This window comes from Balaenoptera musculus, chromosome 9 (genome assembly GCF_009873245.2).
Source record: "Balaenoptera musculus isolate JJ_BM4_2016_0621 chromosome 9, mBalMus1.pri.v3, whole genome shotgun sequence".
Taxonomy (NCBI): domain Eukaryota; kingdom Metazoa; phylum Chordata; class Mammalia; order Artiodactyla; family Balaenopteridae; genus Balaenoptera; species Balaenoptera musculus.
In genome coordinates this window covers 12,136,907-12,154,486 of record NC_045793.1, presented here as the reverse complement: position 1 = coordinate 12,154,486, position 17,580 = coordinate 12,136,907, and the positions used below count along the sequence as shown (strand labels likewise).

The window sequence follows — 17,580 nt, the reverse complement described above, 5'->3', positions numbered from 1 at the left end:
GAAGATTTAGGTAGTTTTCCAATCTTTTGTTATTACAAACAACGCTGGAATAACCGCACAGCACATCATATTGCATGTAGGTAAACATGTTTATAGTATAAACTCTTAAAAAGGGAATTGCTAGGTCAAAGGGTGTGTGCATTTTTAAAACAGAGAGATATTGTTAAACTGCCCTGCTTAGAGGCTGTACTGATTTACACTCCCACCACTTACATAAGACAATGACTTTCCATGGATTCCTGCCAACTACCTGAGTCATAACCCTTTTTGATCTCTGCCAACTTGATAGATGAAAACATATCATAATGTAATTTTAGCTCACAGTTTTCGTAAGTGTATACAAGCAGGTTTGTGTTTGAGAGCCATCTATTTGTCCATTTCTGTGAATGTTCTGTTCATATCATTTGCCTGCTTTTCCACTGGGCTTCTGTTCTTTTACTTTATTGATGTTTTAGCTCTTTGTACACTAGGATAACTACCTTTCTGACTGTGAAATGAACCCAAATATTTTTCCCAGTTATTTTTTGACTTGCTGGATTTTGCCAAACAGATTTTTAAAAAATTTTATGTAATTGAATATATAAATCTTTTCTTCTAAGGCTTCTGCATTTGGTACTAGTTAGCAAAGCTGTTTCTACTCCCAGAATTTTTTTTTTTTTTTTTTTTTTAATAAGCATTTATTTTATTTTATAGCTACTTTATTTATTTATTTATTTATTTTTGGCTGTGTTGGGTCCTCGGTTCGTGCGAGGGCTTTCTCCAGTTACGGCAAGCGGGGGCCACTCTTCATCGCGGTGCGGGGACCGCTCTTCATCGCAGTGCGCGGGCCTCTCACTATCGCGGCCCCCCCCCCCGCGGGGCACAGGCTCCAGACGCGCAGGCTCAGCAGTTGTGGCCCACGGGCCCAGCCGCTCCGCGGCACGCGGGATCCCCCCAGACCAGGGCTCGAACCCGTGTCCCCTGCATTAGCAGGCAGATTCTCAACCACTGCGCCACCAGGGAAGCCCCCAGAATTTTTTTTTTTTAAAGATTTTTTTCCCTTAAGTTCCTCAGGTACTTTATTGGTTTCTTTCTCTAACATTAAATATTTGATCCATCTAGAGATGTTCCTTGTGTAAGGTGTGAGGTATGGGCCTGGTTACATTTTGTTTAAAATTACCAGTTGTCCCATACCATTTAATAATCCATCTTTTACTGATTTTAAAAAGCAGCTTATTTAAAGCATTTCTGGTTTCAAATATGTAACTCCAAATTACATGATTAAAGCTCTAGCGATGTTTTGAATGCAGGCTATTTCACTGACTTGTGTGTGAAAGCTGGGATTTAGTTTCCATACGCTACCCTTGCTCTCCCTCCTCCAAAGCTTGATAAGTACATCATGTTTAGTTCCTCTGTTACTAAGTACTATTAGTTACTTTAGCTACCTTAAATCATTGACTTATACCACTATTTCTAGTTCCAACTAATCAGTACCAAGACACTCCTTTCAGCAAAGTGCAGATAATTCTGCACAGAAGTGCACATATTTTTTGTTGTTGTTCCCACTCCATATTACCCACAACAGGGCCCAATCTAATTCATAATAGTGGTAATAATAATGGTGCATGAGGCAGGATATAGAGACTCAGATCAATGTTTACCATTCTATGACTCTTTAAATATCCACGAGTCCACAGTGATATAAATAAATCATCAAATGAATGAATGAGTGAATGGGACAATTCTCCTTTCAGAAGAATTCTAATTAATAAATGTAGAAGAAATGAGGTAAATAGAAAATCTCGATTAGAACACCACAGTAATTATTGCTGCAGGCAAGTTCTACTGATAAATGATAAAATTGGTAGGTGAAAGTTTAAGGAGGAACAAGACTTATGCAAGCCTCAAAGTATCTCCCCCAAAATATGTCTTAATTACTGTGATGGTTTTAACATATGTCCACAAATTCTTTGATGTTCTTCCCTCCAGAAGGTGGGTTTAATCTACCCAACCCCTAACCCCACCCCTAGAGTGGGCTGCACTTAGTGACTTCCTTCCAAAGAATAGAACATGGAAAGGAGGGAAATACTGATCAACAGTGACCAAGTGATCAAAGTTAACATCACTGATAATAAATCATGTTTATGTTGGAAACCCCCTGACTCGAGTGGAGGAGAAGAGCACTTCACCTCTGTGGTATACTTCCCCCAAATCCATAACCCCAGCCTTGGCCTGAGAAAACACCAAACCCAAATTGAGGGACACTCTACAAAATACTTGCCCAACACTTTTCAAAAGTGTCAAGATCATGAAACACAAGAAAAAGCCAAAACACTTTCATAGATAAGAGGACTGGTGGCGCAGTGGTTAAGAATCCACCTGCTAGTGCAGGGACATGGGTTCGATCACTGGTCCAGGAAGATCCCACATGCCGAGGAGCAACTAAGCCCGTGTGCCACAGCTACTGAGCCTGCGTGCCACAACTACTGAAGCCCATGAGTCACAACTACTGAAGCCCACGCCCCTAAGAGCTCATGCTCCTCAACAAGAGAAGCCACCACAATGAGAAGCCCACACACTGCAAGGAAGAGTAGCCCCCACTTGCTGCAACTAGACAAAGCCCGTGTGCAGCAACGAAGACCTAAAGCAGCCAAAAATAAGTAAATAAATAAAAACTAGAAAAAAAAAAAAAAAGAGGAGACTAAAGAGACATGACATCTAAATGCTGTGGGGTACCCTGAACTGGTTCCTGAAGCAGAAAAAGTCATTAGTGGAAAGACGGGTGCAGTATGAAGCCTGTAATCTAGTAAATTTTTAAGTGTTAATTTCTCAGTTTTGATGTTATACCATGGTTATGTAAAATGTTCACATTAGGGGAAGCTGGTTGAAGGATATGCAGAAACTCTTTGTACTACCTTTACAACTCTTCTGTAAGTCTAAAATTATTTCCAAATATAAAGGTATTTTCAAAATAAAATCTTATTACCGGGCTAAATTAGCTCTTGGATACTTTTAAATTAATATCAGTATTACTGGAGGAAAACAGAGTATAATTTTTTTTAGTTTCAGTGATCATCAAGCAATTAGTTTAATGTGAAAGTGAGTGAAGATAACCTCATTTCTCATTCTATTTTCTTTGTTTTACTCTATGTAAAGGTTTCCACTGTGTCCTTGTATTCTGAAGGCCTAGGATTGTTTTTCCAATGCGCACAAGTGAGAAGTGGAATGTTTATTATGTTTTAAAATTCATAAAATTAGTAATATTAAAAATAATTTTAATAAAATTAAATGGAACTTAGAAAGTTCTGTTTCTTTGCATTAAATGTAATCCCAATATAAGACAATATGACATATTTACCAGTAAAAGTAGTGCAGACCATTCCCATTATCCCTCCAATTGTCGTTGCAATAAGGTCTTCTTTCCTTCACTCACTCCCAATACGTATTGGCTACCAAATATATTCCAGACATCGTCCTAAACTCTTGAGAAATTAAAAACAAAACAAACAAAGTATCATTGGGGCACTTCTTACTCTGCCCCAGTCCCATAACGTTCTTGTAACTGCCAACTAACACTAATAACTGACGTGAATAGGAACTCTTTCACTCCTCACAAGTCTATAGGTAGGGTTATCATTATGTATCCCATATTTTTATGCCTATTTTTACGAGGGACGAGGATACTGTGGTTCAGAGAGGTCAATAGGCTTGCCAGAGGTGCACAGCTAAGCGAGAGGCAAGCGCATCTCAAACCACGTCTCTTTGCCCCACACTCCACCCCAGGGCAGGACGGTGACCACGAGGTGAGCGGGTCACCACAGCGGCGCTCTCCCCAGGGGACGCCCCTCACCCTCGCCCTCCGCGGCCGCCCTCGGTAGCCTCCCTCACTCCGACCAACCGCCTGACTCTGCCGGTGGCCGGTTTCCCCCGCGAGGCTGCGCAGCCGGGGCGGGGCGGGGCGGTCCTCCGGGGAGGCCGGGCGCCGGGGCGGGGCCTCCGGGCGCCGGGGCGGGGCCGCCGCGCGCAGGAGGAAGGAAGTACCCGCCGGCCCGCTTCCGGGGCAGCGCTGGCTTCGCCTGCGCCCAGCTGCACCATGGGACCGCTGCCGCGGACTCTCGAGCTGTTCTACGATGTGCTGTCCCCCTATTCCTGGCTGGCCTTCGAGGTGACTCCGGGGGAGCCGCTTCGGCCGGGGCTTGGAGGACGAGGGCAGATGGAAGGGCGAGCAAAGGGCGTAGGGACCGCAATCTCGTGAAATTCCTGGCGCTGCCCGACGCGGTTTAGGACAAGCAGATAGAGAGCCAGGCTGAAGGTCACTTTGTTGGTAAACCGGATACGATCGCTGGCTCCAGGTCGAACCCTTATAGCCTAAGGCAGGGGCTTCCCCCAGTGGTTAAGAAGATGATCAACTTCAAAGAATCAGGATATAAGCCCTCTTCGTAGCCCTCCGATTTCCGTTTGGGGGGGTGGGGGTGGGTGGAGTGAAGAACAGATAAAAACTGTCCACAGGAGCAAAGGTCCTGGGGTCGATTTCTAGCAGTGGAGAGAGTTTTGCCCTTTCAAACCAAACAATTTAGGACGTCTTCATAACCCCTTGTCTGCGCCTATAGCTTCTGGCTGATGACTGCCGTGAAGCACCCTTCCCTCCCTCAGCCGTTTTCACTCTCTGTCTTCGCCCCCGCCCTGCAGGTCCTGTGCCGTTATAAGAACATCTGGAACGTCAGCCTGCAGCTGCGCCCGACCTTAATTGCCGGGATCATGAAAGACAGCGGTATGAAGGCAGCAGCGTTTTCGGCAGGGATCTGAGGGAAGACTGATGGCAAAGGCCCAGGGGAGCGGCCCTCCACTGGGTCTTCATGTTGGCGGCAGCAGCTAGTAACATGCCCTCTGCCTGAAACCCCGGTAGGGGTCCCCCAGTCCTGGGACCCTTAGGTCGTCCCTCACCAGTGAGCCCAACTTTCCACTTGCAGGAAACCGGCCGCCAGCTTTGCTTCCCCGCAAAGCCTTATACGTGAAAAATGACGTTAGGCTCCTGGGACAGCATCTCCAGGTTCCCATCCACTTACCCAAGGATTTCTTCTTTGTGGTCTTTGAAAAAGGTGAAGAGAGTGGGATATAGATGGGGCCTCAGGTAGAGAGGAGTGGATTTGGAGACTGCAGGGCCAGAAGGGAGGGGTTTGGGTGATTCCATTAAGTGAAACAAGCCTTGGGAAAACTCAGGATCGGAGTTAAGCGAGCAGAAGGTTTGGGGATGTCAGGGGCGGGAGCGCAGGACAAACGGGTTACCAGAAACTTGGGTGGGAGGCTGAGGGCGTTGGAGCACTGGGGGGTGTCAGAAGCAGGAAAGAGCTGGTCTTCCATGGGGAAACAAGCTAGAGGAGCCCTACCCCTGAGTGCCTCTGCCCCACAGGAAGTTTGACAGCCATGCGCTTCCTCACCGTCGTGAAACTGGAGCACCCGGAGCTGCTGGAGAAAGTGTCCAGGGAACTGTGGATGCGCATCTGGTCACGGGTGAGGGCGGGGCTCTGGGAACCCACTTGCAGCGAGACCCTGGACGATTCGATGACCCTGCCCTAGGCTCAGTCCAGGTCCTGCCTTCCCCATCGTTCACTGACCTAGTGTCCTCCATCACGCCCCTCACCTCGCCACCCCCTCGTACTGAGTGTCCTCTTCTTTCCAGGACGAAGACATCACGGAGCCCCAGAGCATCCTGGCCGTGAGTGTCCCCACTCCTCCCGTGGGGAGTCTGAGGACAGTTGACATCCGGGGGCAAAGAGGACATCGTTTTCTTATTGGGTAGAAGAGGTCATAGTTAGGGGAGAAAGGATCTTTGATAGGCCAAATTACTAAAGGGTTGGAACTAAGAGGACTCGCGAAAGACTATCCCATGGTTGAAAGAGGAAGTGCAACATTCTACATATGGGTAGCACGTATTTGATGCAAGAAGTCAGTGGGAGAGAGGTGTTAAATGTTGGCACCTGCAGATGTGAAGTACTGGCAAGTCTTGGCCCCAAAGACTTCAGCACAGACCTCACCATCACATCCAGGAGACTTTAAAAACAGGCTTTAAAAAGACAAAAAGAGATAACTGACTCAAGCCAAAATTACGCAGAAGCCTGAGTGAGAAAAATGGAAATAGCTCAAAACGTTAAAATGTGTGCCAGCCATAGATAGGGCTATAAAATGTAAGTGTTTCTGCAGGATTAAATCGGGAAATTCAACACCATATTTTTTTTCCCCTTAAGTTTACAAAAGACAGTTGAGGCATATTCATATGTAATAGATAAAACGACAAGTCACAAAAAAGTTAAACATACAAAGCATGCCCAATATATCCTTCATGTTTTTATTCTTGCAAAGTCTATGCATAAGCTTGCTTTTTCACTTAATATTTAACAGTCATTTTCCATGCCATTTAAAACTCTTGGAAAGTATAATTGTTAGTTTCCACATAGCATTCCATTCAGTGGATTTGTTTACTTAACCACTGCCCTATTATTGAACCCTTGGTCAGAACACAATTCTCTCATGTGGTCAAAGACAACGTCATGGATGACTTTGTGTTTCCCAATCCAGGTCGTGGAAGTAAGGTCACAGTGGTTGTCAACCCTGGCTGTATATTAAAATCACCTGGGCACCACCGCCCAGAAATTCTGATGTAATTGTTCTCAGGGATGACATGCAAACTGGGATTTTCAAAAGCTCCCCCAGGAGATTCTCATATGTGCAGCCAAAGTGAAGAGCCACCGATCCCAGCAAAGCCCAAACTGAAGCCTTCAACGTTCTCCTGAAGCCAGACCCTCATAGCTGTAGCTGTGTGCCTTGTCCAGAGTCCTCAGGAAATTCTATAGGAATCAGAGCCCAGCCCTTGATTTAGGAGTTCTGAGAAGTAGGAAGGCACGAGCCCCAGACTTACTGTCAGGGGGCTCAGATTCTAGCATTGGCTCTGCTACTAACAAGCTCTTCAACACTGACCAAGATATGTACCGTTTCTGGACTTTAGGCTCCACATCTGTTGACAAAGTGGTCGGGAAGCTGGTCTCTAAGATGCCCTCTGGCATTAAATTTCTGCAACTATGCCTCTGCCACCCACTCTTTCCACCCATCTCATGATTTTGAAGGGAAAAACAGCCCCTGTTGGCAAGGATAGACCTCCATTCATGGGTGGGTAAAGGCATTGCCAGGATAACGTGGGTACAGAAAATTAAAAAAACAGTTTTTTCCTGAGATTTCCCTCCCCCACTAATGCAAACACAGTTGTGTTCTCTACCCCATCCCTTCAGGCTGCAGAGAAGGCTGGCATGTCCACGGGACAAGCCCAGGAACTTCTGGAAAGGGTCTCAACGCCACAGGTGAAGAACCAGCTCAAGGAGACCACTGAGGCAGCCTGCAAATACGGGGTGAGCAACTCTGTGTCCCCAGCCACGGTGCTGAGACAGAGCGAGAATCTCGGCTAGGTCCCCATGCTCCTGTCCCAAAGCTGCTCCCCAACCATGAGTCCTCCTGGCTCTCCCGGACCGCCCTCACCCTCTCCCTTCCTTTCCCTGGATCCCAGGAAAGGAAGGGAGGGAGCTAGATGGTGAGAGAGGAGACAGAAAACTCTCCCTAGAGACGCGGAGCCTCTTATCGGACACCTCTGGCTGCTTTGTGTCTATGACCTCAGACCAGTATTGATGTGCAGCCTTCAACGGCAGGCCAATAACCACCTGCTCCATCACCCTCCTTCCTGCACGGTGACTGCTTTCTCCAGGCCTTTGGGCTGCCTGTCACTGTGGCCCACCTGGATGATGAAACCTACATGCTGTTTGGCTCTGACCGGATGGAGTTGCTGGCACACCTTCTGGGTAAGTTACAGGTTCATGCTGAGCTGCCCTTGACCACACCCCTGCATGATATCAGTTGCCCAGAAGGATGGATTCAGAGCAAAAAAAAAAGAATGTTCTAGGCCCTTCCAGTAATGGAACCTCTTACAGACACAGGTGTGCCTGAGGTAGAATGGGGAGGGGCCACCTTCTCCCATAGGAGAGAAGGAAGCCTCTGGTCCTTGAAGCCAGGTGGAGCTCGTCCTAGAGAACCCCCAGGGGCTTGTGCGGCCAGCCTCTGGCTTGATTTTCTCCATCCAGGAGAGAAGTGGATGGGCCCTGTGCCTCCAGCTGTAACTGCCAGACTTTAAGGAAGCCCAGAAGCAGCAGAACTATTGGTATAAAAAAGCAGACTATCTCCTTACCCCTCCTCTACCGTGGGGCCCTGGGACTCTGGTCTCCTGTCTGATAGAGGTTCCTCTCCGGCCCTGGGGGATGCCGGGGACGGGCTCGGCAGTACACCATCTACCATTAGTCTCACGGCTGCTCTTACTTCTGTGCCTCACGAGTGCCTTTCGAGAGCCCCAAACTCTGCTTCCCACAAAATAAACGTAATGCCATTAGGCATCATATTTCTGGGTCTATGTCTTCCCTGGTGTTTGTGTGTTCTTTTTCCTGCAATCACATCCTGGCCGTTCTAGGTGTTTGAGAAGACCAGCTCACTGTGTGCTCCCAGCCCCCTGCCCACCTGGGGGCAGCTTATGTGGAGGGAGCAGGAAACAGTCCCTCTTTCTCTTCTACAGAAGCTTCCTGAGTCTGTCAGAGACAGAAAACTAAGCCAGATGGATTTTGCCACTAACCAGTTGGGCACTGTCTTCTGACCAGCCATGGTGCCTGAGACAGGGCTGGGGCCAGAAGCCCCTGGGGAATGGAGGCTGCAGGGAACCAGAGCATGACTGAGCTTGCATCCAGATATTTAAACAGGGTCCAGCTACTCTGACCAGCAAAACCAGGACAAGGCCAGGCAAGGAGACTGGCCGGAGCTGCCACGGCCTGAAGAAGTTGCTTGTCCCCTCATGGTTCCTCCCCCTCACCCACAAAGCAGATCCCAAGGAAAACTCAGGCCTTTCTCCCGGCCTATTATGACCCCTGTTCCCTCCCACACAAACCTATAGCTTTCCCACTCCCCCAGTGATTAATCCAAAGTCCCTGCTCTTTCTGTGCCCACTGTACGATAATCAGAATGCCTTGTGTTTCGATAGGGTCTGGGCTTTGACAGTACTCTGTTTAGAAGCTGAAGCCACACTTGGATGCCTGTGTGGCGACCTAGATGGCTCAAGGGGCTTTAAGAGGAGGTGCCGTCTTCCCTTTGCTCCACTCTGGCTTGCTCACCTCGCATCCCGTTCCCCTCTCGTCCCCTATCACCTGCTGTCTTCCTCCTCTCCCCACTGTTTCATCAGTCCATCGTACTCCAGGATTTCAAACCATCCTACCAGGCTTACCTGTGAAGTAATGTCAGAAGTACATCTCCAAATAAGCACTCCTTCCTCCGAAGGAGATTTGTGACATGTGCAGCTAATATAAGGTAAAAATATGGGGAAACATAAGGGCAAATTAAAATAAAATGGAACTTTTCACGTGTTGAAGTCAAATATATTCAAGTATATTGAAGTTCTCATATATGCTGAGAGCAGTGTGAGTAGAGACAAAGTTTTATGAATAAAGATGCTTGTCTCACCATTATTTGTGATATCAAATGACTTAAATATCAAACAGGAGGATTTTTGAATGTTATGGTGCATCCAGGATGTAAAGTTTCATAGCCATCAAAAATTATATCTGTGGGGCTTCCCTGGTGGTGCAGTGGTTGAGAGCCTGCCTGCCAATGCAGGGGACACGGGTTCGAGCCCTGGTCTGGGAAGATCCCACATGCCGTGGAGCAACTAGGCCCGTGAGCCACAACTACTGAGCCTGCGCATCTGGAGCCTGTGCTCCGCAACAAGAGAGGCCGCGATAGTGAGAGGCCCGCGCACCGCGATGAAGAGTGGCCCCGGCTTGCCACAACTAAAGAAAGCCCTCGCACAGAAACGAAGACCCAACACAGCCAAAAATAAATAAAATAAATTAATTAATTAAAACAAAGAAAAAAATTATTAAAAAAGAAAATTTATTAAAAAAATTATATTTGTGAAGAATTTTTAGGAAATTTGGAAATTCTTAGAATATAATAATTGATTGGAAAAAAGATGAAACTATATAGTATTATCTCAATTAGGTCTTGATGTTAAAAATACATTACAGAAGGCATTAATGTATTAATCTGGAATAAAATATATCAAAATGTTTTCATTTTATTTGTATAGTTTTTTTAAATGATCATTTATTATGGTAAACAGAAAAAAAACTTAAGTAAAAAACAAGAATTTTGGGCTTCCCTGGTGGCGCAGTGGTTGGGAATCCGCCTGCCAATGCGGGGGACGCGGGTTCGAGTCCTGGTCTGGGAGGATCCCGCATGCCGCGGAGCGGCTGGGCCCGTGAGCCACGGTTGCTGAGCTTGCGCATCTGGAGCCTGTGCTCCGCAAAAAGAGAGGCCGCAATGGTGAGAGGTCCGCGCACCGCGATGAAGAGTGGCCCCCGCTTGCCACAACTGGAGAAAGCCCTCGCAGAGAGACGAAGACCCAACACAGCCATAAATAAAATAAATAAATAAAATAAAAACAAATAAAAAAAAGGCATTCCTGCTAAAAAAAAAAAAAAAAAAAAAAACAAGAATTTGTAGATTCACATTTGGGTACAATTGTGTATCTTCATTGTTTTCTAAATTTATCAATTGCTTAACTTAATCCTAAATCTCATCCCAGACTAATGTGGGATAATCTCTTATTGTAGAGGCAGATTTCCCAGTCCTGGCCACTCTTCCTTTAAAGGCTCTAGCATCCTATTTTTCTAATCCAATAGAAGAATTTAATCTTCACTGAAGGAGTGAAACAATTTCTAGACTAATCCTTACACATGTGATCTAGATTTTAATGTCTGAACTTATGCCAAATAGAATAAAAAATGATTGTATTAGGGTTCTCCCAAAAAGACAGAATCAATAGGATATTTATAAATATATAGAAAGATTTATTGTGAGGTATTGGCTCACATGACTACGGAAGCTGAGGAGTCCCATCATTCGCCATCTGCAAGCTGGAGGCCCAGGAAAGCTGGGGTCAGTTTCAGTCCAAGTTCAAAGGCCTGAGAACCAGGAGAGCCAGTGTCTGAGGAAAGGAGAAGATGGCTGTCTCCGTTCAAACAGAGCAAATTCTCCCTTCCTCTGCCTTTTTGTGCTATTCGGGCCCTCAATGGATTGGATAATGAAAACCCACATTGGTGAGAACCACCTCTTCTACCGATTCAAATGCTTATCTCTTCTGGAAACACCCTCGAAGGCACACCCAGAAATTATGTTTTATCAGCTCTTTGGGCATCCCTTAGCACAGTCAAGTTGACACATAAAATTAACCATCACAGCGAGAAAAGGAAAAGCCTCCAAATGCAGCTATATTTTATTTCAGTTAAGGAACACTCTTTTCTATAATTTAAACCGTTTCATACTTATTCTTAGTTTCTTCCTCTCCTCTCCTTCTGATCAACAGTTGTAATATAAAATTTGCAATTATGTCAATGCTCAGAATTCAATACTGAACCACTTCCTTGTGTTGTAATTCAAATTCCAAGCTTACCAAATAATGTTATGCTTCTAAACCACAACTTTTTTAGGTAAAATTCTTTAAAATGATATATATTTTTTTTGGCTGCGTGGGTCTTCGTTGCAGCGCGCCAGCTTCACGGGCTTCTCTCTAATTGCGGTGTGCGGGCTTCTCTCTAGCTATGGCGTGCGGCCTCCAGGGCGCCATGGGCTCTGTAGTTTGCAGCACGTGGGCTCTCTCACTGAGGCACGTGAGCTCAGTAGTTGTGGCGCGTGGTCTTAGTTTTCCCACGGCAGGTAGGGTCTTAGTTCCCTGACCAGGGATCTAACCTGCATCCCCTGCATTGGAAGGTGGATTCTTTACCACTGGACCACCAGGGAAGTCCCAAAAGTGATATTTTTTTACAGAACCAAAACACAAGTGGTAATTAAAGACAACAAAGTGTTGCATGCATGTGGTAAAACAAAAACAAAAAACAGAGCAAGGTGTGAAATGAAAAGTGAAGAGTCCTCCCTTTCCCACTCTTCACTTTTTTGTGTATGCTTCGAGAAATGCCTATTTTTTTTAACACAAATGTCAGGCATAATACAGAGATTCCATATACCCTTCATCCAGTTTCCCCAATGGTAGCATCTTGCATGTCTGGTACAATAACACAACCAGAAAATTGGCATTGATGCAATCTATCAACCTCATTCAGATTCCACCAGTTTGATAGGCACACATTTGTGTGTCTGTGTTTAATTCCGTATAATTTTATCACCTGTAGACTCATGTGACCACAACCACAGTCTAGACACAGAATGCTTCCAGCTTAGGGATCCCTCATAGTGCCCTTTTTGTAGCTATAGCCACCTCCCTCCCTCCCCCCCCACTTCCCTAACCCTTGGCAACCGTGATCTGTTCACATAGTTGTCATTTTACGAGGGCTGTATGAATGGAATCAGATTGGCTTGTTTTCACTCAGCATAACCCCTTGAGGTCCACCCAAGGTACTATGTGTCTCTGTAGTTTGTAGTTTTTTTCTTTTTATTGCTGAGTCCTGTTCCTTGGTATGGATGTGCCAGTTTGTTTAACCTGTTGAAGGACATTTAAGTTGTTTCCACTTTGGGGCTGAAAAACAGTTTCTGGACCAAATTCCAACGTGTGTGTTTGTGTGTGTGTGTGTGTGTGTGTGTGTGTATAGGCTTCCCCACACCAACAAGCAGTTTTCGGATGACAGCAGACTGTTCCAGAATTCAACTCAATTCCAACACTATCACCCCGGAGATAGCATTACATTCCACATGTAAGGCCACCTTCCACTTCGAACGCCAGGTGCAAGTCTAGGTTGTCACCTGTGCTTCTGACAGACTGGTTATAAACCAGAGGTTCCCATGACCCCCTTCTCGGGTTTAATTAATTTGCGAGAACGGCTCACAGAACTCAATAAAGCCCATTTACTCACTAGATTACTGATTTATTATAAAAGTATATTAAAGGATATGATTCAACACCCAGATGAAGAGATACATAGGGCGAGGTCCTGAACAAAGGAGCTTCTGTCCTCATGGAGCTTGGGGACCAGCATGGTGGCACATGGAAGCATGCTGGTTTCCTATTGTGGAAGCTCTCCGAAAATGGGGTTTTTATGGAGACTTCGTTACATAGTCATGATTGACTAAATCTCTGGCCAACGGCAGTTGATTTAACCTCAAGCTCCTCTCTCCTCCCCAGAAATCAGAGAGTGGAACTGAAAATTCCAACCCTCTAATCGCTTGGTTGGTTCTCCTGGCAACCAGGCCCCCCATCTTTAGGTGCTTCTAAAAGTCACTTCACTCACAAAAGACACCCTTATCACTGTCAATGCTTAGGAAATTACAAGGCTTTTGGAAGCTGTGAGCCAGGAACTGTGGAGTAAAACCACATATATATGAGAAATATATTTTGGTCATCTGAATATCCAAATATGTGTATATAAATATATATATATATATATCTTATCAATCACAATATCACAGGGGCTATTACAAGTAAAGCTGCTATGAACACGCATATAGAGGTTTGTGTGTGCACATAAATTTCCATTTCTCTGGGGTAAATGCCCAGGAGTACAATTGCTGAGTCATGTGGTAAGCGAATGTTTAGTGTTGTAAAGAAACTGCTATACTTTTCCAGAGTAGCCATACCATTTTCCCTTCACACCAGCAATTCATGAGTGATCCAATTTCTCCACATCCTCACCAGCATTTGGTGTTATTACAATTTCTTATTTTACCTTTTCTGATTGATGTGTAGTGGTATCTCATTGTGATTTTAATTTACATTTCCCTAATAATGTTGAACATCTTTTTGCCTATGGGGTTGAGTGGGAAGGGGAATGATGGAATGATAGTAATGTTTCTTATCTTGATTGGAATTTACACCAATGTAAATTTTATCAAAACTCATGGAATGGTCCAGTTAAAATCTGTGCAATTCACTGCATGCAAATTTTACTTTAAAAAAAAAGTTAACTGTAAACTAATATTTAATTCTTGTTCCTTTTATGCATGCCGAAGTAGCTAGGTGGAAGCGTGCTGATGTCTGCAGCTTACTTTGAAACGTATCAAAAAATAAGATATATTGATGGATAGATAAAGTGATGGATAGATATGTAATAAAGTATAATGAAATTTATTTTATAAATTTATTTATTTTATTTTATTTATTTTTGGCTGTGTTAGGTCTTTGTTGCTGCGCGCGGGATTTCTCTAGTTGCGGAGAGCGGGGGCTACTCTTCATTGTGGTGCACGGGCTTCTCATTGCAGTGGCTTCTCTTGTTGCAGAGCATGGGCTTAGTTGCTCCACAGCATGTGGGAGCTTCCCGGACCAGGGCTTGAACCCGTGTCCCCTGCATTGGCAGGTGGATTCTTAACCACTGCGCCACCAGGGAAGCCCTGTATAATGAAATATTAATTATAGAATATAGATGGTGTGTACATGAGTGTTCACTGTAAAATTCTTTTCTGTGTTTTTAAGAACTCATAATAAAATGGTCTATACATGCTGAACTATACATACTGATAAGGAACAATCTCCAGTATATGTTGTTAGGTAGAAAAAGCAAAATATAAAAACAATATCTATGACATGCTCCCATGTGTATAAAGAAAGGGAGCCTGATTATATTACATTTGCTTGGTCAATATCTCTCTGGGAGGATCTCCAGAAAAAGTTGGGAAACTGTAGTTGTCTCTAGGAAAGGGGACTGAGAGACTGAGGTTTGGGGGTGTAAAGAAGATTTACTTTTTACTCTAATCCTTTTTAACTGTTGAAATGTATACTATGAGTATAGATTATTTTTTTAACTAAAATAATTATCTTTAGTAATCTATATCTTTAAGTTTTATGTTTAAAAAAATTTGTTAATATCCACACATTGATACTTTCACACATTGATACTGTCTCAGATACTGTGTTTAATCATTAACTCTTTCATACAGCATGTCAGGCTGTCATCTTTCCATCCACCTCAGAAAATCCTGGAGACCAAGATCAAAAGTGTTACATTTCCTGGATAGATAACTTTAGAGATTAGCAGAGGATGATGTACAATGTAAGTTACAAACAAATGCTCCATAGTGAAATCCACTCCCTGTGACAGGATGGTGGCCCTGTTGGTGGGTCCCTGGTGTGCCCATTACACTCAGACTTTGGCTGTAACTCCTGGGTCATAGCCGGGCTGCAGGAGTTGGGTGGGAAAGGGGTGATAAGCTTGGGCTTATTTTCACCAATTTACAAATTAGAAACTAAAGCCCAGAAAGGTTAAGTACTTACCCAAGGTCACACAGTTAAGTGGTAGAGCTGAGATTTGAAACCTGGTTTGACCATCTCCAAAATATATGTGATTAACCACAATACAGCCCTATTTTCTCATGTGTGGGGACACAGTTATGTGGGACACTGTTGCCACTATCTGTAGAATTTTCTAATAAAAACAATGCTTTTTGTGTTACTTGGCAAAAACCACACTCAGTTTCTTAAATTTCAGGATTGCTTTTTGTGGCATAGTGCTGAATACCTGACAGCGCTGAACACCATTGTTCGCTCAGTTCATTCCCAGTGAGCTTTGTACAATGTTACAACTAGCTGGTGAGGGTAATATTTATCCTTACATACTTGAGGATTCTTTGAAAGCATTTCCGTCCCCAAAATATCAATGTTTCTGATTTACTTCCTGTTATATCATTTAACCACCTTCCCTACACATTTGGAGGAGCTGTAAGGCAACTAACACAGAAGAAAAAACCCTCAACAGAGTTAAAAGATCAAGATTCTGAGTTTGATTCTAACTAAACAAATCATGGGCTTTCTCTGAGCTGGTTTCCTCCTCTGTAACATGAAAATGATAATCAGATTTACCCCATGATTGTTATTAAGGATCAAATGAGATTGTGGATGTGGACCAAATTGTTTCTACCACCAACACCGTGTTAGAAGAAGTCACGTGCACATGAGGCTTCTAAGAGCCGCTCAGTTAAAATGTTACTTTTTATAATCAGTCTTAATTAGCTCATAAAAGATGAGCATCCTGATAGAGCCTACAATCTTAATTTCCTAATCTTGCTTTATAGGCCAATAACCTTATTTTATCTTCTGATATTCTCTTTTGCTACCTTTGCTATCTGAAAATCAGTCTTTTCTTAAGATGACAAACAATGGGGAAAATAGCATCTAACCACTCCTCCAGGGAAGACCAGGGTAACAATCTTAGTATGTCATAGGTGTTGTGTTAAATTAGGCAGCCAAAAAAAAAGTGTTAAGAGTTGGATGACATAGTGGTTAAGAGCCAGTGCTCTGGGCTGGGACTGTGGGTTCAAATCTTGACCCACCCTTGATTAGCTATGTATTTTCCTCAAGTCTCTGACCTCACCTACAAAATGATATAATAACTACCCCTATTACATTATATTTTAAATTACCTAATTTGTGTAAAGCATTTAGCACAATGAGCAGTACGTACAAAACACTCCACACGTGTTGGCTGTAAGTATAAAACAGATCCAGATTCAGAAACACAAAACCACAGAAATCTGGAGACACAGAAGCACACAGCGGTAGACACCCATGACCCTTCCCAGGAAGTCTGTGGATTATCTGCACTTCTCCCTTTTCCCCTGACCACCCACTTCCCTGCACCATTATCCTCCAAAATGAGGCAGCATGGTAGACCAGCCAAGAGGGGAGTTCCAACCTCTAGCCAGGTGCTTTGTGGGAAGCAGGCAAGTAGAAAGCGGAAAGACAATTGAATTAAGTGGTGAATTCATATTCTGCTAAGGATACTAAGTTGATAAAGAAAAAAGGAAAGTAAAAACTTTGGGAAGGAGTTTGGCCACAGGCATTCAGGGCAGTAAAAACTTTCACTTTGCTTGTCTCAGTAATGACATTCCTGAGAATTCAGGTAGAGGAAATAACCCCAAAAGAAGGAAAAACTACACCCAAGAAGATAGAATTATATATATATATATATATATATATATATATATATATATATATATATATATATATATATATATATATTTATTTATTTATTTATTTATTTATTTATTTATTTAGGGGCACGAGCTCTAGGCGCGTGGGCTCAGTAGTTGTGACACACGGGTTCAGTAGTTGTGGCACATGGGCTTCAGTAGTTGTGGCTCACGGGCTTAGTTGCTCCACAGCATGTGGGATCTTCCCAGACCAGGGCTCGAACCCATGTCCCCTGCATTGGTAGGTGGATTCTTAACCACTGTGCCACCAGGGAAGCCCAGAATTATATTTTTTAAACAGCTTTATAGAGGTACAATTCACCCCTTTAAAGTGTAAAATTCAATGGGTTGTGTTTGTTTTTTGGTGTATTCACAGAGTTGTACGAGCATCACTACTACCTAATTAGAAAACATTTTCATTAACCCAAAGCAATAAATCCATTTACAGTTACTTCCTATTCCTCCCTCTCTCCAGCCCTTAGCAACCACTAATCTACTTTTTTGTCTCTTAAAGCATTATTTTTGATGACCAAGAGGAAAAAAAAAGAAAAATTGAATAAAATAAACTCAATGTTACTGAATAACATAATATAAAGGTCTGTTAAATTATGG

General features: G+C 43.8%; 1 protein-coding gene across 2 annotated transcripts; it reads left to right on the top strand.

Moving 5' to 3' along the window:
• Positions 1-4,004: 4,004 nt before the first annotated feature.
• On the top strand, positions 4,005-8,423 carry GSTK1 (glutathione S-transferase kappa 1). Of its 2 annotated transcripts, XM_036864181.1 has the most exons (8): positions 4,005-4,144; positions 4,669-4,750; positions 4,950-5,078; positions 5,390-5,490; positions 5,660-5,695; positions 7,263-7,379; positions 7,730-7,823; positions 8,103-8,423. In XM_036864181.1, exons 1-8 carry the CDS (start codon positions 4,073-4,075, stop codon positions 8,150-8,152), a joined length of 681 nt encoding a protein of 226 aa, XP_036720076.1. In that variant the 5' UTR covers positions 4,005-4,072; the 3' UTR covers positions 8,153-8,423. The 2 variants fall into 2 exon arrangements, with proteins under 2 accessions (XP_036720076.1, XP_036720078.1); XM_036864183.1 differs by lacking the exon at positions 8,103-8,423 and having other exon boundaries at positions 7,643-7,784.
• The last annotated feature ends 9,157 nt before the right edge of the window (positions 8,424-17,580 follow it).

What these genes read in the sequence shown, in the direction of transcription:
- GSTK1 (XM_036864181.1), top strand. Translation starts at nt 4,073, where the DNA reads ATGGGACCGCTGCCGCGGACTCTCGAGCTGTTCTACGATGTGCTGTCC. An exon ending in ATTCCTGGCTGGCCTTCGAG is followed by an intron (nt 4,145 to 4,668) that starts GTGACTCCGGGG and finishes CCCGCCCTGCAG; the next exon opens with GTCCTGTGCCGTTATAAGAA. An exon ending in GGATGCGCATCTGGTCACGG is followed by an intron (nt 5,491 to 5,659) that starts GTGAGGGCGGGG and finishes TCTTCTTTCCAG; the next exon opens with GACGAAGACATCACGGAGCC.